Consider the following 24,039-nt stretch of genomic DNA (forward strand, 5'->3'; position numbering starts at 1 on the left):
TAAGTATGTTTTTGACAGAGAAGCAATACAATTTTTTCTGATCTCAGAATGAACACTGTCCAGAAACAGAAGGGGCCCAGCAGAGACTGAATTTAACACTATCACTGAACAAATTCTTTTCTACTGTCCTCTGTGTTTGAATTCAATATCTGTAAAGTCAGACGGTCTGAGATGAATGAAGGCAAGTTCCCTTTTGATTTCAAGTCAGCCAATTACATTCTTTTTGTTATAACACAAGAATGCTTCTGACCTCCTAAGGTAAGAGTCTCTTCCAGAGAGGGAGTTAAGAAAGAGAATTCCCAACAAAGGTATATAATGGAATGTCAGCAGTTTGAGTATGAAAGGCGAGAAAAGAAATGTCTAATTCTAATAGCCTGAAACAGTACTGTGACTGCTCTACTCGAGTCAGATGGTTTTATCTTTAAAATTACAACAGTTTAACATCTTCAATTTCAAGATAAAATGTGCCTAATTAACTGCTGATGAATTTCAAATCAGGCTTGCTTATTCTCAAACTTAAGAAGTCCTCTGTTGTTCTCTGTCTCACTATCAAATTCAGTTCCTTTGCAGGGTAGATGCTGCTCTTACAAAATTGAACATGAGTTCAACATTGAACATTTATTATGTGGAACTCTGGAACCTGAAAATTAACCCCTCCTTAGATTTACCACTTTCAATTTTTAATTTGGTGAGAGAAGTGAACTTGAGAAAACTTGAACACCATGCAGAAAACATACTGATCCAACATAACAAACAGCTAAATAAAGGAGACCTCACTTTTTAAAAGTTGTCTGACATTGACAGCATCTCCATAAGGATAATGATACTTTCGTTTGCAAAGCTCTATCTGTGCTATCTGCAAAGTAATATAGGAACTAAGTATTATTATTAGAGATGGAAAAGGCTTATTAGATCATCTATCCATCTCTGATGTAACAGAAAATGACAGTGATTTGCTGCTGTGATTTGACAGTGGCATTTGTAAAAATGTCCTTTTTTCTTAACTCTCTGCAAGTTTCAGTGCTGAGGATTCAGTAAGCTAGACAGCTTACTAACTTTGTCAGTCTCCATTTCTACGGATGAAATACATTCATTTCAGGCCCACATTTCCATCTTCTTTCTTCAACTTTTATTTTTTGAGGAGGAAGGAAAGAACAATCCTTATAAATACAGCACATCAAGCTTCACAGAATTGGTGCACTCCCCAGGTGCAGACCACTTGCATCTCAACCCTTTACAAAGCAGTAATGTAGCATCCTTCCTGCTTGGGATTGTGCATCATGTAGGAGAGAAGCTGTTGTGCATCTTTCTGGTGTTTTCCAGCAGACTTCTAACTCAGAAGCCATTACAATATACCCATCACAATGCACTGTGAAATGAGCACGCATCCATCACGTAACCTATACAAAGTGGATGCCTGATCAGATAATGCATATAGTCTTACGTGTGGGCAGTCATTAGAGGTCTGCAGAACTCTTGGTGGTCGATACTGGCAGGTTGAAGATACTCCTCCTCATGGAATAAGGCTCTGCTCCTCCATCAGTTTCAAGAGAAAGAATTGCTTCTGCTTTTCCTTATACTCTCTAAAATGTCTCGGAATTATTTGCTATAACAGGTTTTCAATTTTAGTGCTGATATAACCAAATGTCTGGAGGGAAATCAGTTGAAGTATTCAGAAGATGACTCTCAATATGATTCACACTGCTGTGAGCAAAGAAGAGGGCTGTCTGGCCTTCTGTACGGGAATGATAACAGATATTGGATGCAGTGTTACTCAGATAAAGTTAATGGCAGTGACATCTGGTAGATGATACAGAAGAGTAAACTCCTATCACCTGTTTCCTAACACTCTGTGCCCAAACCATTATATGTCAGACTTGGTAAGAGTGAATAACCTTTCAGTATCTATCTCTCTTCCCTCCCATGCTCTCAGTCATATGAGACTGAGGGACTGCTACATAAATCACCTCCACATATTCACAAAGACAGAAGAGCTAAAAGCCGCCAGGGAAAAAGAATTCAAAGTACTGGCCTCCCCAACATTTAGCAGTCATTGTACAGACTTACACATTCTGAAAGCCTTCTCACAGACATAACAAATGCTTACATAAAGCCTGGTACCTTCAAAGTGTTTCACCAGCATAAATATATTAATAAGACCTTTCCAAGAAGAGAATGCAGTGTCAGAGAGATGCCATTCAAATGCCTGGGCTCTTAGAGGTAGAGCTTCAAATATTCCATTAAACCTTCATCCTCTGCCATTGATGTCAAGGACGCTTAGAAAGAAGGATGGAAAGTACAATGGAACTTTATGAGCAAAAAGAAAAGTAACTGCTTGTAAAATGATTTTGCCCTCTCTGATTGCAGTGTTAATTAAATTGTATATTCTGTGATGTGCATCAACTGAATTCAACACGAAGTGAAATAAAAATAAGATTTTTATACTCAGTTTGACTGTTGCCACCTAGATGGTTCTTTCAAAGAGACTGGTGACAACTGCCACTGATATGCTTTGGTATACATCTTGTTTAGGGGTCATAATGAAAACATAAAGGATAGTCTGGCATATGACACTTAATTAGAAACATATTTAGAATTTTAGTTAGCACTAGGTTGTTAAGAACTGACAAACTTAAGACCTTAATGCTGAAGGAAATAAACCATGCCATTCGGCAAATATTGTAGACCACATATAGACACCCTCTTCAATGATAAATTCATTATGCAATTGTAACATGCAGAATAGTCTACAAAAGCTACTTTTGTAGCAATAGAATTATGTTTGTCATACATTCTTGGAGGAAGATCAGTTGCTTAGGCTTTAGTTTGTTTTTTTTTTAACCATGTTTTCTTACAAACAGAAAGCCAGAACACCATACTGTGTTTGTGACCATTACCAAGAGACAGGCATGTGTTTGTTGCTCCACACCTGGCATAGGTAAATCATGTTAGCTGCTGTACATGCAGTACTGTATTTGCTAATTCTGAAGCCAGGGCACTTCGTGGTTGCAGCTGTATCTGCTGTGAATTCTGCAAAGTCAGATGATAACAGGTTTATGGAGATAGGGCCTTTCTCATCCTTCTCTGTTCCCTATTCTACGCACTGGAATTTGTTTGGCATCTGTGTTGCAGAGCAGGGGCTGGAACACCAAAGATGGTGAGGTACCCGGAAGTAGTGAAATATGGAAAAATGAATGACATTTTGTGTGAAACAGCTCCCAAACTACTAACAGACTCTTGGTTCTTTATAGAGATTTCTTTTCTAAACTTGGTAAGCAATTCTTTGAATTAGCCTCACTATATATACGGCAGAAATAGAGTTTCCGTAACAGAGCAGAAATAAGTGAAGACCTTTTTGATTAGAAACGCTTAGCCTACCTACATCTTGAGTAACTGGTTTCTGCGGGGTCACTTTTTATTTGCACAATGAACTCAGAAGCTGTTGTAGAAAAGCTACAACTAGTATATACAAAATAAGATTAACAAAGAGTCCGACTAACCTAAATTATGATATATTCTCATATTTATTGGATAGCTTGCATGCTTATGAGCATAGAGATGCAAAAATGAAACAGAAGACCTCCTGTATTAAGAAAAAAATATCTAGAGAGTTTGAGTAAGCACAGTTTTCCATGATGTATTCACAGGATGATATTGCCTAGGTTATTATATAATATATAGTAAGAAAAGAAATAAATAAAAAAGCCAAACATAGGTATGAACTAAAAAAGGCTCTATAAAATCCTACAAATATGACAGTGTTTTTTCTGCATTTAAAATACCTGAAATTTTGAGAAAGGTGAAGGCAGAGGCTCAAAAGGGAACTAAGAAAAGCTACTTTCTTCTAGCTGACATGACTCTCGTGCAAATATATTAGAATTGACAAATGACAAACAGATATAAAAATATACATCTGCCAGTTCACTTGGCCTCTGAAAACACAAGTTCTGTACAACCCAGATTTCATCTCTACTGCAAACTATTTAAAGCACCTGTAATACTGTTCTAAGATCCTAATACTTTAAGAATAATTTATTTTTATTACCCTATTCTGTTCTAATAAAGACTTACTACCAAGTCAGAATGCATTTCTGGAAGTATCTCACACTGACAACTATTTCAAGCAATGTTATCATTGTTTTCTATTAGCAGGATATGAACCTTATGACGCAACCAAGCGACTGAGTCAGGTTCTACTGTGGATGTGAGCTAGAAAACTCAACAGGCATATGTTCTATTTCATAAGACAGATGAAACCCTACACTGATTTATACTATGTTATCAGTCAGTTGCATATGGTTATATCATTGCTTATATGCTAGAAGATTAAAGTTATATCAAAAAAGTAAATTTTCAATTTTTCTTTGTGTAGTATTTGGATTATTTTACATGTTTCGAAACAGAAGAATATGAAACACTTTAAGATCACACACAACAGTGCAATAAAAGTCCATTTTCATACTTAATATAGTTTGCAAAAATAAATACACTGCAGTTTCACATTTCCAGCCTTCCGGTATGCTGAGGCCTTAAACAAACAGGGCCCTTGAACTGCAAACTTTTTATCTTTTTTAAATTTTCATCCTTAGCTATAAGAGTTGAAGGAAAGTGGCCCACATAGCATGGGTACCATTGCATATGCAGCAAGAGCGCACTGCAAATGCTGTCACTATGAAACAACTGCATGCAGAACAGTCTCAGTGTAGTAGTGGCTTTCAAGTCAATACGTAGCAAAGAAAAACATCCAAAAAGACAGTCTTTGAAATCACAGAAAAAGGCAAGACAAAATCTACCATTTTTGAAAGCCTGTGAAGGCTGCATGGCTCAGCACCCAATGAGTTTTTCACATCTTGTAACCTATATCCAATACTCAGGGTTTTGCCACTTGTATTAAGGAAAGATTTAATCCAGCAAATGTCCCTTTAATTACAGAAACTAAGGCTTGAATCCAAAGCAGCTTATTAGCTAAATAGACAACAGGGAGCTCAGATTCCGACTTCTTCTTCTCCCACCAGAGAACTGAAGCATGCCGTGCAGTCTATTATGAGTGGGCAGATATTATCTAGCAATCAAAAGGAAAAATAATGTAAAACTGAGTGCAAAATGTGCTTACAACAAGGAAAAAGGTGATGTGCCAGTACGAACAATTTCACAGGATGCAATGTAAATGTAGCACTATACCTACTAAATAATGAACTCACAGGACATTGGCACAGAGAGGAAAATAGAAAAGATTAATATTTGAGTGAGATGCCATTTCAAGGTCTTTGTCAAATGCATAATTCTAATCAATGGATATTATTGCATAGCAGCTCAACAGAACTGTAAGGTATTTCAGTGAATACCTACCGTTAACTTCATGCATAATAAGATGCCTTGAGATATAAACATTGAGAATGATTAGGACCACAAAGAAACCTAAATACACAAAGCTCTTTCTTATAATTCAAATGTAAATTCTATGTACCCAAACTGCGTCAATTCAAGAAAAAGTCAAATTCATGAAAACTTTCTTAATATGTTGCATAAAGTATCACAAATATTGAAAATAGGATTAGCAAAGGAGAATGCACCATTCAGTGAGTACTGGAAAAGATGTTTATCAAAAATTTATCAGGTGAAGTAAGTCTGAGAAATGTTGATAACAGATGGGAGCTGTCTCGGCAAAAAAAATGTTGCTAGTTTGACTGTTTCTCTGGCTAAGGATAAAAGTATTGTGGGGGAAAAGAAAAAAAGGTTGATTTTTCTTACCTCTTCCTTCTCTGCACTTTGCAAGTCCCTCCATTCCTCAGTGACATGACCAAAGTCCACTGTGTTCATTGCAACCTTATACTCCCCAATGATATCATGTTTGGAGAAACGATCAAAGTCATAAACTGCCATCACTAAAGTTTTTCCACCCAGCTCGGAATATGGCACCTGCAAAGGCGAGAAAATGACAAACTCTCTATCTGAAACAATAAAGATCAGCCCACTACAATGCAAATCTATTTCTTTGGTTTATCAGCTGTCATCTCAGGTAAATTGAGCTGCAGAGAAAATTATGAGGTGTATTTGTTTCAGAGTCACCAGATGCAGTATTTTTTGAGGCCAGGCTCTGGCACTTGATAGAACAATGTGGCAGCTCACTTATCACTCCTTGCATTTCTCTCATTCTACTTCAAATCGTTTTGTGGGTGATGAAACTCAAAGAGAAAGCCCAATTATTTGCAGTGAAGACACATGAACTTTTCACACAATGGTGTCTTTTCCTCAATAGATCAACTGTCATCACTCAGAAATGGATAGCTCCCAGACTGATGAAAAAAACAAAAATGGCTTACTGTATCTGACACAGAGTAATTAGACACTAAATAGTTCTCTTACAGTACCACTGCCTATTACTGACCAGGGCATATTTTTCATTATTATACCTTTCACACTGTAGACACTAAAGTGCTTTCCAAGTCACAGTGTACAGCTAGAAATTGTGGTGGCAGAAGGCCAAGTTCTGACTAACTCTCCAGCTGTTTTGATGTTTTGGACAGATGCTGTGAGTTAGGATGCTTATGAGTCACAACTTTAATATTCGGATGAAGATGTTCAGCTCAGGTAAGCTACGCTTGCGTGGCTGTCTGGAGAGGTCAGATTTAGGGATTGTTTGGACTTATATTGAACACTTGGTCAATTTGCATATATTCTGCAAGTATAAATGGTTTCCATGGGCTTCAGTAAACATTTTGTTATTGTCTATACAAAAACAGAAATAAAAGTGTGGCATTAACACAGTCAATTAACAAAATTTCTGTATGCTCCAGTCTGTTTAAACAAAAGGACTGTTGTCTTCTGCTCCTGTTTGCCTCCAACTTGCTTTTTAAAATACTAATAACACAAGGACTTTTCTTTCTTTCCTAACATGTTATATAATGTTTAAAAGAATCTTTTCAAGTTGAGAGCCAGCTCCAGCTTCCATTACTGAGTAAATCAGTTTCAGTGGGCACAGGGTTATGTATTGTAATAAATACTACAGCAAAATCTATTTTGATTCTGCAAATTCTGTGTAACTTCTAAAAAGCTATAGAAGACAAATATACGTGGAAGGCAAAATACTACATAATTTCACTTTTATTTTTACACAGAATCAAAAACAGGAGAAGAAAAATTTTCTAAAGTTTCCTTCTCCATCAGTTTATAATGCCACTTAATGGATCCTGTTCATTTGGAATGCATGGAAAGACTACATCTATCATTATATAGTTGTGGGTTTTCTTTTGGTTTTTTTTGTAACTTGAGCTCACTAAAGCTTATTTTAGCTACCTCCCTTTTTAAATGCTTCCTCCCTTCATTACCTCTAAAGCAGCCTCAGCCTCCAGGTTTGTTCAGGACTACTAAGGATGTCCTCAGCTCTTGTGAAGGATTGCTCCCTCTCCCTGCTTTCTGCTCTGCTCAGAGATACCCAGCCTCTTGACATAATTCAGGTAAGACCCTGGTAGATAAGTGTTTTTCTGGCACGGACATGTCATAGAATCTTAGCATGCTTTGGGTTGGAAGAAACCTTAAAGATAATTCAGTTCCAACCTCCCTGCCACCGACAGGGACACCTTCCACTAGACCAGGTTGCTACAAGACCTTTCTAACCTGGCCTTGAACACTGCCAGGGATGAGGCAGCCACAGCTTCTTGGGGCAACCTCTTCCAGTGTCTCACCACCCTCACAAGGGAAAACTTCTTCCTAATGTCTAATCTAAATCTACCCTCTTTCAGTTTACAGCCATTCCCCCTTGGCCTGTCACTACAAGACCCTTGTAAAAAGCCCCTCCAGATTTCGTGTAGGCCCCCTTTAGACATGAACTCTCTTTCTGCTTTGGGGCTGAGAAGGTATACAATTCAGACAGCTGGAGCCTGATTAACACATGCAACCTGGAACAGCACCACAGATGTCTGGGAAACAATTGAAAAGGGGACTAACACAGGGAACCACCCAAAGAAGGATTGAGGTCCAGGGCTGTGTTATGTTTCTGCAATACATAAGAAACATAATGCACTCACTCCCATTAGCCTTTCTTTAGGAGGAAGGCTGGCAGCTCACAGCTGTGCCCTGGGAGAAGGTAACAAAACAGGCCTGGCCTGCCTGGTGGGCAGCTCTGCCAAAACGGGAGATGGTAAGGATGCCAACAGAAGTTGTGCACTACCTGAAGTGGGTCACAGAAGTAAGGCTCTGCCCAACTACATTGTCAAAAGTTCCCAGTGAAATTATTTATTACAGTTGCAGCACTAGTTAAATGGTCACTATTTCACTGTAGTCCCCAGAATAATGCTGGCATTTACCATGGGTTTTCTCTTGAGTACAGACCACAGTATCAAAGGGATGATCAGTTTCATACTGGGATGCACCTAAACATTGTCAGGTATTGTGCTGAAAGCAAATTTTCTTCTGGAGTATAAAACTTGAATACTAAAGATGTGACTTAAAACAGTGGACATTACAGCCCAGGAATGGAAGACTGGATTTGTAATTTGTACCTTTGTTTCTTTTTTCTTTTGTGAGCTTCATGGGAATCTGTAATTTAGAACTCTGTTTTCTTTTAAATGCTCTCTCAGGGAAGCTCAAGGAAAAAATAACTCCCCACAAAAGATTACTTTTATGAACATCTTCAAGGGAAAAAATAAGCTTATATATGCAGTGGTGGTTCTGGCCTCCAGGGATATCTTTCTCATTGAATGATTACATAGCCTGAGTCTTTCACTGTTCCTGTTTTCAATCTGTAGCTGTCATTATAAGATTGGGCACAGAGAGAAAGGCCTAAAGTAACAGCAGAGGAATGTATATTAGGAGAAGCCCTATAAAACATACTTGTATTTAACTGGCGTTTAGGTACGGCTACAGTTTTAGAAAAACACTGTTGATAGATATTATTGGAATGACTTCAATATTCAACTTAAGGCTTAGCTACATTTATTTAACTCTTATGTCATTAAACCTGAGACACGATTTCTTTTCATATGTAAAGTAGCATAGCAAAATTGCTATGACAAAGTCCAGCAAGATTAATCTGCCATATTGTCCTTCATCTGTTTACCTTTTTGAGGGGAAAAGAAATGATATACTGAAATTCACAAATCAAAGTTATTTACAGAAAATGCTGGCCTAGTGAAATTTACCCAACATTTGTCAAGGTGTCACTGTTTTCTCACTTTCTTGTAAGTTTTATCCAGCCATAAAATATGGATTGGATTGTCATACATCAGCTAACCAAAGTGCCTAAAATCAAACTGTGCCTTTTACACCTCCTGAGGTCTGACCCTGTGTTATACCATTCCATCATAAGAAGACTGAGTATCAGAGGTTTCTACGACATGAAAACCCACTATGCTCACCTACCAATTAACTAATATGTCTAACACAGTAGCCAAACATGAGATAGTCGTTAAATAAAAAAGTTTCAATAATTATCAAAAAAATACCTTGAATGTAAATTGCTCATTGAAAACAGGGTTAAGGGTCTTTCTGTGGACTTTTGTCTCATATTTCTTCTTCTTGTCAGGCAGCAGGAAAACTTTCACATAGGGATCAGATGTACCACCCATATCTAATGCAGGCAGCTCAGCTGCTTGAATAATTCCAACCAGAAGCTGAAAAGAGAGAAAAACAGCAGAAGGACATTTCAAATAGATATTTATAAAAAAACCCCAAACTGTAACAGAGAAATAAACATGGAGACTCTATTTCTGGTCTATGAAAAAATATTCCCCTCCTTCAAGGAAGGCAAATGAAGCAACGCTATAGACTTTGGAAAACCAATTATGGCAGATGCAGACTCTACAAAGGCTGTTTTTAAGCAGAAAACAGGTTTTCAAAGGGCAGCTGATTACAGCTAAATACAGACTTCATCTTTTTAAAGACTGCAATCAAATAACTTTCAATTGCTCCCTCCTCTTGTGCATTATATTTCTATGCTGGGCACCATGAATGGAAATCACATTATTAAACAATCAAGAATGTCTAATTTTGACTACAAAATTTGTATTCTAAATCCCCAGCATGTAACCTTCCCCCTAACCAAACACACAAAGGTGATATATCAAATGCAAATCCTCAAGCAGAGCTTTGCTGAAAAGAAATGGATTTTGTAGTTTTCCTTGTATTTAACTTCTCTTGCTATGTATACAAATGGGTTTAGATAGTAAAGTAAGGACAACATTTTCGAAAAATACCACATAAAATCTAACCTTTGGTAACTAAACCCTAATAAAAATTCATAATCTCGTTGCAAACCAGAAAAAAATCAGTTTCTTAAATCTCTTCTGTACTTTTAAAAGTCAGACTGAAGCACATTTGAAACCTGTAAATACCTTGGCAATTTTTTTAGTGTTATAAACAAAGGGTTATGTTATGTTAGTTATGTCATGTTATGTTGACATACCGGCTTGTATTAGGCCTCATCAGCACAAGGGAGTTGAGACAAAGAAATACTTTTAATCTAGCTTCACGTCAGAACTAAGGTAAACATTCAAGTGACTCTTCAAGGTCAATGTGGAAGCAAGATATTAAGAACTGAGGATGAAATCTGATAATATTTCTTAAAAACCAGTGCTTCAGTCACAATGTATTTGTTTCTCTCATAGACGAATCGTTCAAAATTGAAAACAGAAGCTCTAACAACTGGAATATAGAACTACATAGTCCATCTAGAAAAGAAGCTTCTGAGAGATTTCTCAAAGCTGGACTGACTTTTACCAGTTTTAAATTCACAGTATGGCTTGCATATTTTCCAATGGAAAATCCCTGGGAAATTTCCCTCTTAAGCTCCCTCTTAAGGACTCTTCCAATTAAAATTAAGCTATAATTTTATATATGCTATATAAAATTAGGACTTTTAAGATACATGAAATATTTTCCTTTAGCTGTAAGACACACTTCTATCTAATTCTTTTCCTAGATGCGTAACAGTTCATAAATACATGGACAGACTCAGGATCTACATCCAGTCTTTCACATCTAAGAGTGAAAACCAAGTCTATGACTTCTACTTGAAAGAATGGAAAAGCAATTGAATTGATTTAAAAAATTTCTTTCTCTGAAACTGAAGCATCATACTTTGGAGAGTACATTGGTGATCTTGTCTCCATTCTCAGCCTTGTGCAATGCATTAGCCGGATTTTTGGTCTGTAGTTTCATGCCACTGAACTATACTAACCTAAATGAATCCCCTCTTCTACTGTTTATCCCCCGACAAATTCCAAGCTGCAACATAGTTTTAAGCAGCAAAACAAAACAGGCATCCGTGACTCAATTTATTACCTTAATTAAATATTACACACTTTTACAGATTTTTTTGCTCTCACATCCTATTTTCTAATTAATGAATCAACATTTCCTTTAACGAAATTCACACAAAGTTTGTTTTCATATTCTAACAAAACTGAAATCCATCTGTCAGAACACATTTGCAGCTTTTCCTTTCCCCCTCTTCAGACCTTCTGCTTCTGAAGGGTCTAACACTTCACACTGATTTCATACTGATTTCAAGGGGGATGAGTGTGACTCAGCACATGGCCAGTCTTCTGGCAGTTGAAGAAAAGCTCCTTTAGCCACAGGTTCTTTAAAGGCTTCAGAATGATTTTTTGCTCTTGCATTGCCAATAAGCACTGGTAGTCAGAACATAGTTGAAAAGACAGGAAAATACTATGTATTATGCCAGGTCATAGCTGGTGCTGACACAGAAAATTTTATTTCTCTTATTTTCTTTGTCTTGCAACAAGTAAGTGCACTGCATTCTGAGAACAGCAAAAACCAAAGAAATTGACTGTGGAAAAAAAACCACAAGTACATGTAAAAGTCAGTTCAGATGAATAAAAATAAACAGGGATTTAAATTCAGTAGCCATTTCTTTCCATAAATAGAGAAGAATAATGTGGTTTTGACTTAAGCTGTCAAAAAATGAAATGAAGGGTATGTATTCTCAAGTTCACTGAAAGCCATGCAGTAAAAGTGAAGAAGTCCAAAGTTAAGCCAGTTTTAATGTGAGGCTGTGAATTGACATAATTGACAAAATGATCCCAACCACAGCAGAAGGCCAGGGAGGGCAATTAAATATGAGCTAGTTTAGGGTGTGGTCAGACCTGTTAAGTAGGTTGATTCTAGGTCTGTATCATATTATGGTACCTATTCCTACTGAAAACTTGGCTCAGTATGTGAAAGTTTGGTCTTACCAGTTTCAGAGTAGGGTACTGAAGGAGTATCAGTCCGTGACTGGAGAGATTTCTCTTGTCCAAATTTACCTTTTTTTTTGTTTGTTTTGTTTTGTTCCAAATTAAAATTTTCCTGACTAGCAGATATACTTTAATGGAGAGCAACACAACCTGATGCAGCTAATAAAGCAAAGTGCACACTTGAAGTGAGAGAAAGCTATTCCTGGCCATCTTACCAATTTGCTAAAAGACCTACTTACTTCTATGTCCCTCTCGTCTACCTCCCATATTTTGTTTGCTTACATTTTAAATAGCTGAAGGCTGAAGCTATCTTTTACTGTCTGCATGCAGACTCCATAATGTAATGTGGTTTGACATTGATTGGTGATGTCTCAGTATAAAAAGTTATTAATAACTATTAGATAAAACTGTCTTCAATTTTGATTAAAGATGCAATATAAACTCCAAGTACATCGGATTCCAATTTACTAGTACCTCTGTCATGAATCTTTAGTCATGCTTTTTTAGTCATGCTCCTTTTGCTCTGTACAATTAGTAAGGATTTCAGAAATATCTACCATATTAAATGTATTACTTCATTCTCCCTTTGCACACACAGAAATGAAAGGTTACAGGTTGGTTGTTTCAAACCTGATTGTTCTGGAAGTCATAATCCAAAGAATATTGGATTTTCCCTAACTTCTCCACTTCTTTGGGTTCTTCTTTCTCTTCCCCATCAGTCAGCCCAGTCTCAGCATCATCATCCTTAAGAGCCTAGAAAGAAGGAATATATTCATAAATAAAGTAAACTCTTCAGTTTAGCATAGACACTGTCCTCAAATCTATGTAAAAGCCATTAAAAGCAAGCATGACAGCAGAAGTCCAAATATGCAAATTACATATATTTGTATACTATTTAGGTTGCTCAGGAAGATATTGTAAATCAGCAAGCAAGCAATGGAAGTAGGACGAAAGCTTCTTCGACTATTACAAGCAACCATTGTTATAAAACCTGAAAGTAGAAACAAAATACCAGCTCAATATGAAAAAATTCTTCTGGGCTCACACTGGCTCTTAAAGAGGCACAAGGAGGCAAACATGCTATTAAATAAGCAAAGTCATACATCCATTCAACTTAAGAATATCTTGGCAATGTCAAACCTGGTTGTGCATGCTGTGAATTGTTTGCAATTGGCAACACATTTCTGTAGGATTACTATGATTAAGAGCATGTGCTGTGGATGAGTTCTTCCTACAATCATATGCCAAACATTTTTCATGTTTATTTAGAATGAATATGGAAGCAAAGTTTTCACCATGCCATTAGCAAATGCATGTTTCTCTGTTTCTCTCCCTCCCGAGACCAATTTCCTTTTTATTCATTCTCACTATAAAGCTTGGCTGAACCAAATTGATTGCAAGTTGATTTTAGTTTGCTTAGGAGGAAACACAAAAAGAAATACAGAACTGCTTACAGCTTTTTCGATTGCATAAACCCTGCTATTTTTAAAGGACACAGCAGGTACCTTAGATTTTATACATAATTAAAATACTAAATGATGTAATCATTTTTTTACTGTACCAGAAAGCAGAAGTATTTGTACTGTGAAAAAGGGAATTCATACAATTATTAAACTGTATGAACAAGAACTAACTTTGTAGATCATATTTCAGCAGATTCTTACCTAAGTAAGAACTGAAAAATGGGCAAAAGTGATGAGACAAATAGTGAAAAATTGTGGAAAATGTGCAAATAAAGTTGATAGTGTGAAATCAAGGAATCAATACTGAGCATTCATCCAGAATTGTTATTTGCATGTTAAATAGTATGCTTATTATCTGTAACAAGCCCTGTCTGGACGGAAGTTCCTTCTATATGAAACTTCTGCTTGCACAGAACTTTTAAGTGCAAGAGTAAGATTTGTTATGCTCTTTTTTCGCAATGTCAGGTGGTCTGAAGGAATCTACAGCATTTACAAATGGGATGCAGCAGCTCTTTATTTGAAGACAGAGCAAGGCTGGAAAGTCACTATATCCATAGTTGATGGTGGTTGGTGAAAGACTGAACATGAAAGCATTAACATTCTCACTCAGCCATGAATGCAGTGGGGGTCACACAACAATTGTGGGGGTATGGTAAGAAGAAAGATTGATCTCTGAAGTAGAAAAAGTTATTTTTCAGAATCTGGACCTAAACTCAGAAGGTCAGATGTAAAAGTGTACAGTATTAAGCGATTATTTCTCTGCTTTCAAAAATAAGCTAGAAATTCAGCTGTCATAGCTCAACTGAAATCAATGCAAGAACATTGATTTATGCAAGCTGAAGAGCTGGGTTTGAGTTAAATATCTGAAAGTTAATGAATGATGGACTCTTTACTAGGGACATAAATTACAGTGTACCTGGATGAGATTGGTGGGAAAAGTCAGCAGTGAGTAAGAATCACCCGTAATATTGGAAGAGTAATACTTTTTGCACTAAACCACTTCTATTTCAAAGGGCTGAGATGCCTAAAATGAAAATTATTTTAAGATATTTAAGTTGCTGAGCTGTTAGTGAGTTCCCTGGCTGTAGCACAACTTTTCTGTTAGCACAACAACAATGGTGACACTTCAAAACTGACAGGCTCCATGGCAAGAAGCACAGCTCCTGCAGAATCAATGTGGACATTTCAGTATATGGGGTGATGTGATTAGCGAAACACCTTGCTTTCACTGGCAATAAAATTAAGCTTGAGGTTTTGTGATCAGGAAAAAAACAACACAAAAAATGACTCAATCCAACCAAAGGAACCACATATATCAGAGCTTGGAGAAAACAGGAAGCAATAACTCAGAGTGGGATGCTAACTCCAAGACCCACTGCTCTGATTCATCCTAGTACTGCCTTAATAGAGGACTCCATGACAGAACAGTGATAAACAGCTCCAGTATATCACTGTTTCTGTGATAGTTGCTGGATTTCTGCTGTTTCATCTACTTTTGACCTGTATTTTGTTTGAGAGGAAATATCCTACAGCCATTCCTCAGGGATAAAAGGCAGAATACAAAAAGAAACTTATATGCTAATTCCTCGGTATGGTGAATTTGTGACTATTGCACTAAGACAATTGTGACAAAACCATTGCTAGGAAAATGATATATTCTTCTGCATAGCTGATCAGCCTGGGAGATGCCAGACCTGTAGCTCACTCAATGTGAAAGGATTCTTACTTATATTGAAAATACAGTGGGAAGCTAACATCCCTCTTGCAAGGGAATTTTGAAAAGCAGGCAGAAAACATTGCCTGCACTTGGTTAACTCTTCACAGGTTATGGAAAGCCTGTTGGAAGGTGAAAGTTATCTCCTGGGGAGATGGAAAACGTTGCATGTTACATCAGCTGAGGAGCTATGATTCTTCTTGGCCATGACTCAGAAACACTGAAGCACTAAGAAACATTAAGAATGATGGTGTTTAGATTTGGCCAAGGTCATGGCACTGGGGGGGGGAGGGAAGAAATGACAAATTATTATGTCTACAGGAGTCTGTACATAACAGTTTATACTGCCAAGAAAAGAATTTGCTTTCGAAGTAGAGGCCAAAGGTACAAGAAGCTGAGTCAAAGGAAGCACTGAAGTTTTGTGTTTGATGCAGCTGCTGAATTCCAAAGAGGAAAAAGAATTGGACTGCTTTAAAGTACTTGAAACACCCTGCAGGGATTTTCATTTTGTATTGAGATTCTCTGAAAGATCAATATTTAATGGAATAGTACTGCAACCCTCAATTTATAGCACACTGTATCACACTATATTGGATCCTATTGTTGTTACAATCAATTAAAATAAGCAGCTATATTTTACTGGTTTTAGAAACAATAAAAGATTTTTAATTATAAGCTAGCTTTTTCCTCAAGCCTCTTCAACTGACACAACTATAATCAGAAAGCTTGGTCTTAAATGCAGAGGAATATAAGCCTTGCCTTTCCTAATATTTCTTTTAATTCCATGACATTTAAAATGCTTTTTCTGTGAAATATGCAACACAAAACGCCTTATTACATTGTGCTGGAGACCAGATTTACGTTTTTCTAATTTGGGATGACTGTGAATTTCACTCAAGTGCTTTCTTCATTTCTGCACAACAGACGCAGAAACACACAACAATGAAACCCCTATATCCTCCTGCATACGTAAAGTATCTGAAAAATGAAGGCTTATCTGTAAGCAGGTGTAGGAATATACAAAAAAAAAAAAAAGTGCTTATCCAGTGCATGCATTACAAGGTGATACATCCAAATCTAATGAAACCAGCAAGTGGGAAAAGTTACTTTGTGCCAGGGACCTTAACAGGGCCACACAAGATATATGTTTTCTTAGACCTGGAAGACAAAATGAACTTTTGAGCAATCCCTCATTTAATCCATATTTGAATGAGTTATGTAATTAGTTCTAGATCCAATGGACATAAATCTAGTTACAGCATCAGGATTTTCTTTTCTGTGCCATGTTTAGTTAATAATTTTTTACTCTCATCTACATCTCATCTGCTTTGTAGTGGTTCCTACAATAAACAGTGCTAAATTACAGTGATCCGGGATCCACAGCTGAATCTGCCGGTTGTTTCTTTACTTCCATAACATAATTAAGAATGGTTTCACAGTCTCATCTTTTCTTCTGGGTTGTTGAAGAAAACACTTTGTTTTATTACTATTTTTTTTTGATGTTGCATCTTTTGCATTAAAAAAGGAAAGAAAAACCAAAACTGCTTGTAATTGCAGCTCTGCAAATTCTACACCTTGCAGTGGGTTTTTACATTTCCTGAGCTTCCTCCCCTTCTTATTCCCCTAGCTGCCAAAGCCTCCCTCCAGTGGTGCTGCCTCCAGATACTAAGAACATCCCTTGCTTCCAGCTGTTTCTCCAAAGCCCTGTACCTCGTCACTGGGTTTATCCCATTACTTTCCACCACAAACTACAAAAGAGGTTCTGGGGATTAAAACAGCTTTATGTACACTTTCATTTAATCCCTTCCAAAACTATGCGTAGAAATCAAGCGGGTTTGCAAGGTATTTAGCACATCTGGTCTGCTGGTTGCACATGGGCAGAAGCTCGAGGAAAGTGAACTGAGACAAGACTCAGATAACAAAGCTGCTGGCAAAACAATTGTACTTCCTTGTCTCCTGTACAGAGAGGCAGAGGCTGCAATTGTGTCTGAGTCACCAAGAGGATGCAAAGACCCATGAAGGTGTATTCTGCATTTTGATTCCAGTAACAGTTACCCTAATGTCTCAATGGTAATGCCTGGTTCATGTCACATGCTATTTAAGACTGCAAGTATCTTTCACTGTCATGTGCAAAGAAATGCTTTCACTAACACTGTTTTTAGGGTTCCTTCCACTCACAGGGTGGCCTATGTCGTCACTTTAAAGGAAACAAGTTACCGATTATCATGGAGAGACATTAGGAAGCGAAACATTGACTGCAGCCTGTACATTTATTTGCTTCACGGTGCATGCTGCCATTCCAAGTTCCATCTCTGCCTGCCCCATCAATCATTTCCTTTGTTCACATTGCGAAGGGGATATTTTTTTAACAAGTGAATGATGCCCAGTCCTCAGGCTTGTGCAATGCCTGCTGAGCTGAATGGAAGAAAACAATATGAGTTTGCAGTGAGAATGTTCTGTGCCATGTCCAACAATGAATTTATCAGAAAGGTAATTTTTCCTCCACACCTAGGAATGGCTGCATTTCCACTAATGGTGGTGCACCTCTTATTAATTTATTTCACATTCAGAAACACCGTAATCTTGACCTGGCCCATTTTCATCCCAGAAGAAAACAAAAGTCTTTAAAAATTCCTGGCTGATTCTGCATCACGAATCAGAAAAGCCTGTGATTGTAACACATTCTCTATCAGAGTCCCTCAGAAGGAAAGGCAACATTTAATTCATTCAGCATCTGCTTTCTCTCCATGACTTAATTTAAAGTGTGTGTTGCGCATGGGTTTCCAGTGGCTGAGCCAGGCTTTGGTCATTGTGAAATCTACTTTGCCATTACTGCTGTAGGAGTGTTGGCTTCACACACACCAGCAGTGGGCCACACTGATGCACAGGATGAGCATGACCCTGCTGTGTTGAGCATGTGAGGCATTGACATTACTTCATTGCTTGTTATCCAGGTTTTAAATGGTCTGTTGTGTTATTCAAATGGCTTTATTTCTTTAGGAGCTCTATGACAGGAGGTCATCACATTCAGCTTAACAGCTCGCTGAATTGTCTGAATACTAAAATACCAACTAATTCTGGTGCAACAGAAGATATACAGCAAATGCTGGAGGTATTCAGTGTAAAACAGGAATACATACACTGAAGTTGGAGCTGTTAAGCCCGCAAATCAATCTGTTTTTCTTGTAGCCAGTGTTTATTTCCTGGGAAAAGATATAACTGATCTCAGCCAGGGGCCTATTTTGGAAGTTCAGCATGTGGGTCAGGGCTCTGCTTTGAATGCAGGGCCCATGTACATGAACTAAAAGAAGCAAGCACTCTTGCAAGTTCGCTAGTGTGTTCTGCCCCCACTTCCCATATGGTAGTGTTTGGTTGTGCTAAGCAGCAGGCTGTGAGTAGGATGCAGTTTTAGGCTGCTTGGCCAGTGCATGCTGCTCAATCAATTGTTCTTCAGCCTCCACAGGCGAATGGCAGCAGGCCAGATGGAAGCATACTTGGGGACAGAGCTGGCTTCTCAACATGGGAGGACCACTCCAAGTGCTACATTTATTTCTGTTTGAAAAATCTGTCCTGCTATATAATTGCTACATAGACTACATCTACTTAACAGTAAAAAATTAATCTAAATATAGCTAGACATGATTTACTGGGTGCCACATTATGGAGAAAAAGTTGGTAAAGACCTGTTTCTTTTGTCTCAGTTGCTTAAAAAGAGATACGATCATCCTCTAAATAGAAATTTATCAACTATCTAATATTCTCATGCTTGAAGGTTATTTTGCTATTCATATTTATTGCTCATCATTTTGTAAAGAATAAATGCCTTTGCTTAAAAAGTAAACAATTAAATATTTCCAGTGAGCCTTGAAGTTTATACCTCATTGATATGAACTGCTCTTCCTGGTGTATGTTATTCATACCCACTAACTTCAAGCACTTACTATAAGAGTTTAGCTCTCCATATAATCAGTGGTTACAGGTAAATGTCTCTAGAGCATGATTTAAATAACTTAATTTACGGAATAATTGCATACTTCCTAGACACCACTCATTAGGAACCTGTAGACTCTGGTCTTGAATAAAGAATTCAGGATTTGTTTCTTTTTAATCAAAATATCACAAGAAACAACATAAGGACATGGATCTGTTGGAGTAGACCTGAAGGATGGCCACAAAGACGATCAGAGCATTGGAGTACCTCCCCTATGGAGACAGTCTGAGACAGCTGGGGTTGTTCAGCCTGGAGAAGGCTCCAGGGAGACATAGTAGCAGCCTTGCAGTACCTAAAGAACCTACAGAAAATCTGGAGAGGCGCTTTTTACAAGGGTGTGAAGTGACAGGACAAGGGGGAACGGCTCTAAAGTCAAAACTGAAAGACGGTAGATTTAGATTAGCTATTAGGAAGCAGTTTTCCCCTGTGAGGGTGGTGAGGCACTGGCACAGGCTGCTCAGAGAAGCTGTGGCTGCCTCATCCCTGGAAGTGTTCAAGTCAGGCTGGACAGGGTTTGGAGCAACCTGGTCTAGCGGAAGGTGTCCCTGCCTGTGGCAGAGGGGCTGGAACTGGATGAGCTTTAAGGTTCCTTCCAATCCAAACCATTCTATTATTCTACAGTGGACGTTTCCAGTGGCAAGACCTTAAGTATAGAAAATAAGACATGTAAGAAAATGAGTAGGATCTGTATCTGCATATCGTCCTAATGGTACAATAGGTTACAATAAGAGTAATAAATGAATTTGACAGGAAAAGTGTTTTTTAAAAGGAAGAGAAAAACTCAGGAAGTATGCGAAGCAAGCTCCTATGTCTTCTTGGGTGTGAATGGGAGGAAGAGACAGAAATGCAAATAAGCCCTGCCTTATGGCTCACAGCTGCTGCTTCCATATTTTCAGGGTTCTGAAGTCTAACATAAATCTAAGCAACAACAGAGTTTTGCAGAAAACCCTGCAGAACAGAAACACTCATCTGTAACATTGTATCCTCATGAACACCTTATTTTCACATTTTCCAGGAAGTTTTATGCACCCTGCACAGTTGTCTTCTGGGGCAGATGAAAAAGCGGGATGATTGGTCAAGCCTGAGGTTGAATTAATGTACCAATGGGACTCCAATGGATTGGACTGTCCTATGGACAGTCAATCCACTTTGACTGCCATAGTATAAGAAAGACATGCCCCCATTTTTTCTGACTACTTTTCTACACTGCAATGGCTCTGCAGCACATGGTGTCTTTCTGAGTGTGAATTAGGATCTCACTGCACTGTGGATAAGCCATGGTGAGCATTAATGCCACCATGGGCTGAAGATGCAAACAAATAGGAGTTGGCATTCTAAGACCAAGACAGGTGGCACTGTGGAACAAATACACTCACTATTCTCTATGCATTCAACTGGGAAAACAAACACATGAGCAAACATTGCATAAAAAAGACCACTGCCAGCAACAGAGCTCCTGTCCCTCAAAAAGATCCTCTTGGATTATTTCTGGCAATAAAGGCTTGGCTTCTACAAGTGAAATCCAGGCTCTCTGAATGTCAGTGTGGATTTTACTGACTTCATTTTGGCTATTGTCTTCATTATGCCAGGTCAACACATACTACTTTGAAATATTTCAGGGCACCTGACATTAAAAAAAATAGTTCCTTCACTATTTTAGCTCTATGAGGGCAAGAGTGTTCACTGCTCAACAGCTAAAATTATAATGTGAGTTAAAATTATAACGTGAAATAGTCTAAGAAAACCCTTATATGCTGAAGTTTGGTTGGGTGCAATTGCAGCTGTTGATATCATGTTACTTTATAGCACCTGTCCTGGGTTCAGCTATTAACAGATGAACATTAATCAGAGTATACTGATGAAGTTAGCACATAACCCTGATGTAAAAGGAAAGCCTATATAAAGGAAATCCAAACATTCAGAGAAGTCAGGTGGCTGACTGAAGCTAGTAGCAGAACCAGGAATATACTACTCATTCCAGAGTGTAGTACATATACCTGATCCCAGATTTCCCATTTCATCACATTCACTGTCAGTCAAAAATCTTTCAGTAGTGTGTTAGCATGATGCAATGAGAAAGGACTGAGCTAAAAAAAATCTCCTTCTCCACAGATGCTTTGTTACCTAATAAAATGTCCAGATCACCATAACAATTATTTTCCAAAGCAATAGGGCTAAATTTTGGTAAGTTTTCAACACCAGTGTTCATGACTGAAATAATCATGTCTATTCCTTTCCTTTCCTCAGCCCACAGGCTGACCTTAAGCAAGAATTTTGCTTTACCAATGTCTGAAATTCAGACCCAATAAATTAGCAGTTATTATAGTGTCTCTGGAGCTGGGTGTTTGGGGACTTCCTTATTTCCATAGAAAAAAGCAGTGGGAGCCCAACAGAGGCATTAGCAGAGACTGGCAATTTATTAAAGATGAAAACTATGATGAGAAGATCTCATAGGAACACTGGTGCTAGTTGTCACTCAGTTGTACCAACTGAAATCTGGAGTAAGACCACTTAAAGGAGATTGGTGTGGAGCACAAAGAACTTAAAGCATGGGCACTGTACTGAGATGATGCAAGAGCCCACAGCAAGTTTCATGAGGTACCAATCATTTTAGCAACACTCAGAAATGAAGACATTAAAAGTACACACTGTTTTCCTCTACTTTTGATATGATGACATTTACACAAAAGGGAAATAAAATGAGCAAGTTATTTTATGTGCCTATCAATTTTAAACTTGAGCTTTCTAGTACAGTTTAATACTTTAACTACAGAAAGAATGACAACCTGTTTTCTTCTGCCTTCCTCTAGCCTCCCCCCAAACACATACCCAACCAAAAAAAACCCAAATCAATTTAGTTCAGCCTCTTGATGTGTGTATCAAAGCTACTACATATAAATCTCAACTAAGGAGCCAGAGCTGTCAGAAGACTGTATGTGTCAGAGCTTTAGACTAGTTGTGTCCAAATAGCAAAATAAACCTACCGCAAGTGACAATCCAGAACAGTCATGAGACACAACATAGACAAGGAGGACATAGAAGGAAGAAATAAAAATTAAAACATCCACACACAAACATTAGTAAAAACCATGGAGAAATGACCTTTTTACAATAATTTATTAATTAACAATTTGCCTCCCCTAGAAGGAATCTAATCCTCCCAGTGGCCCTTGGAGTTGTATACTCTACCTGAAAAAATAAGCATTGCCTGCAATAGAAATGGGTTTCAAGACTGAAAACCTAACCTTATTTTCAACTCGTCTCCCACTTTGCCTCAACTGCATTTGCTCATCATCTGTATTATTTCATAAACAGTTTCTCATTTGAGTTGTATTCAGGGAAGTGGACATGTTCAAACACAAATATTCTAATGAAAAACAAAATTTTATTCCACTTTCTGTAATATCCAGTTATCGCGTATGACTGTTGAACTGAGTCTCTATGTCAAAAGGGTCTTTAGCTGCAGTAAGTTATTTGGGTCTATAATGATTTGGCATGGATGTCCATGTCAGCGTTAATACACGTAGGTCAGAAGTTCTCTTTAACAAACAAAACCAGACTAAGATGGAAATTACATTTCCAGAAGCTGATCCTTTCAATTTACCAAATGCTATTCCTTTTTAAGTTTTGTGTGCCTTGCAAGATGCCTAGTGCCTATCACCTATTATACACTCCCAGATGAAGGCGGAAGATAATTAGCACTTGCAGGTTCAGGCCTAACAATGACAGAACTAACCTTTTTTTGGGTTTTGATAATATATTAGATATTTGTTATGTTATGTTGCCCTTTATAATGGCATTAGATAGACATTTTGATCTTACATTACGTTTTTTTTATAACTAAAATTTATCCCTTTAAAGAGCAAAAAGGCATTCTTGTTATTCCCCTTTCTATTTTATGCCAGAACCTCTAAAGTGGTTCAATTCAGTTAATTGAAATATTCTACATTTATCATTGCAGAGGTATACTAAAATTTGCACTGTTAATTCAAGATTTAACTGTTAGAATAAGCAGTCATACAGAAAAAAAAAAATAGGTAGAATTTCACAAATTAGTAATGGAGTTGGTAAAAGTTACTGAATACCAAGAACTTTAAATCTGTACGCTATCAGGCTCCTATGTATGAAATTAAGGGGCCAATTTAAGTAGCATGGTTTTGAAATCCCAGACAGTGAAGAGGAAGCTTGGAGGTACAGTTGGTGATCCGCTTATTAAAGGTCCGACATTTATGTCAACTGAGAATCTACCCCCCTTAGGTTTAACTGTGTAAAACAAAACATATTAGTTAAATCCAAACTATCTGGGCAAAAGTATGTTTAAAAACCTATACAGAATATTTTGAATGGAATTATTTTAAAATATCTGTATGTGCAATATTTCAAAGGTGGAGCTTCTTGTAGGCAAGAGACACATGATTCATATTTTTATCAAATTTTCCTATGAAAAGGTAGAAATTAAACTCAATATTAATTACATAATGTAATTCTGCATTTTAAATACTTATTTTCCAAGAATATTTCCCATGGTCATTTATCCACGTCCTAATGAATATAATTAAAAACACTTAATAATATATTGTAAATACAACAGCCTTCATGATATGGAACAAATTCCATATAAATATCAATCATCAAATTGCACATTATTTGCTCTGCAACAAAGTATTAGGTTTGTTACCA

General features: G+C 37.5%; 1 protein-coding gene across 4 annotated transcripts in view; it reads right to left on the reverse strand.

The window, feature by feature from the left end:
• The window catches only part of SYT1 (synaptotagmin 1), a 352,054-nt gene that overhangs the window by 68,633 nt on the left and 259,382 nt on the right, over positions 1-24,039 (reverse strand). For 3 of the 4 annotated variants that reach the window (XM_061369379.1, XM_061369378.1, XM_061369377.1), the window contains 3 exons: positions 12,822-12,944; positions 9,444-9,611; positions 5,752-5,919 (listed from right to left, as the gene is read on the reverse strand). In XM_061369379.1, the coding sequence (XP_061225363.1) occupies positions 5,752-5,919; positions 9,444-9,611; positions 12,822-12,944 (459 nt within the window). The remainder of the gene's footprint in view (positions 1-5,751; positions 5,920-9,443; positions 9,612-12,821; positions 12,945-24,039) is intronic. The other variant, XM_061369381.1, reaches the window with a different exon arrangement.

The sequence above is a fragment of the Neopsephotus bourkii genome, unplaced genomic scaffold (genome assembly GCF_033783945.1).
Source record: "Neopsephotus bourkii isolate Nb327-2 ecotype Australia unplaced genomic scaffold, CSIRO-AGI_Nbou_v1 NB_1493, whole genome shotgun sequence".
Lineage (NCBI taxonomy): Eukaryota > Metazoa > Chordata > Aves > Psittaciformes > Psittacidae > Neopsephotus > Neopsephotus bourkii.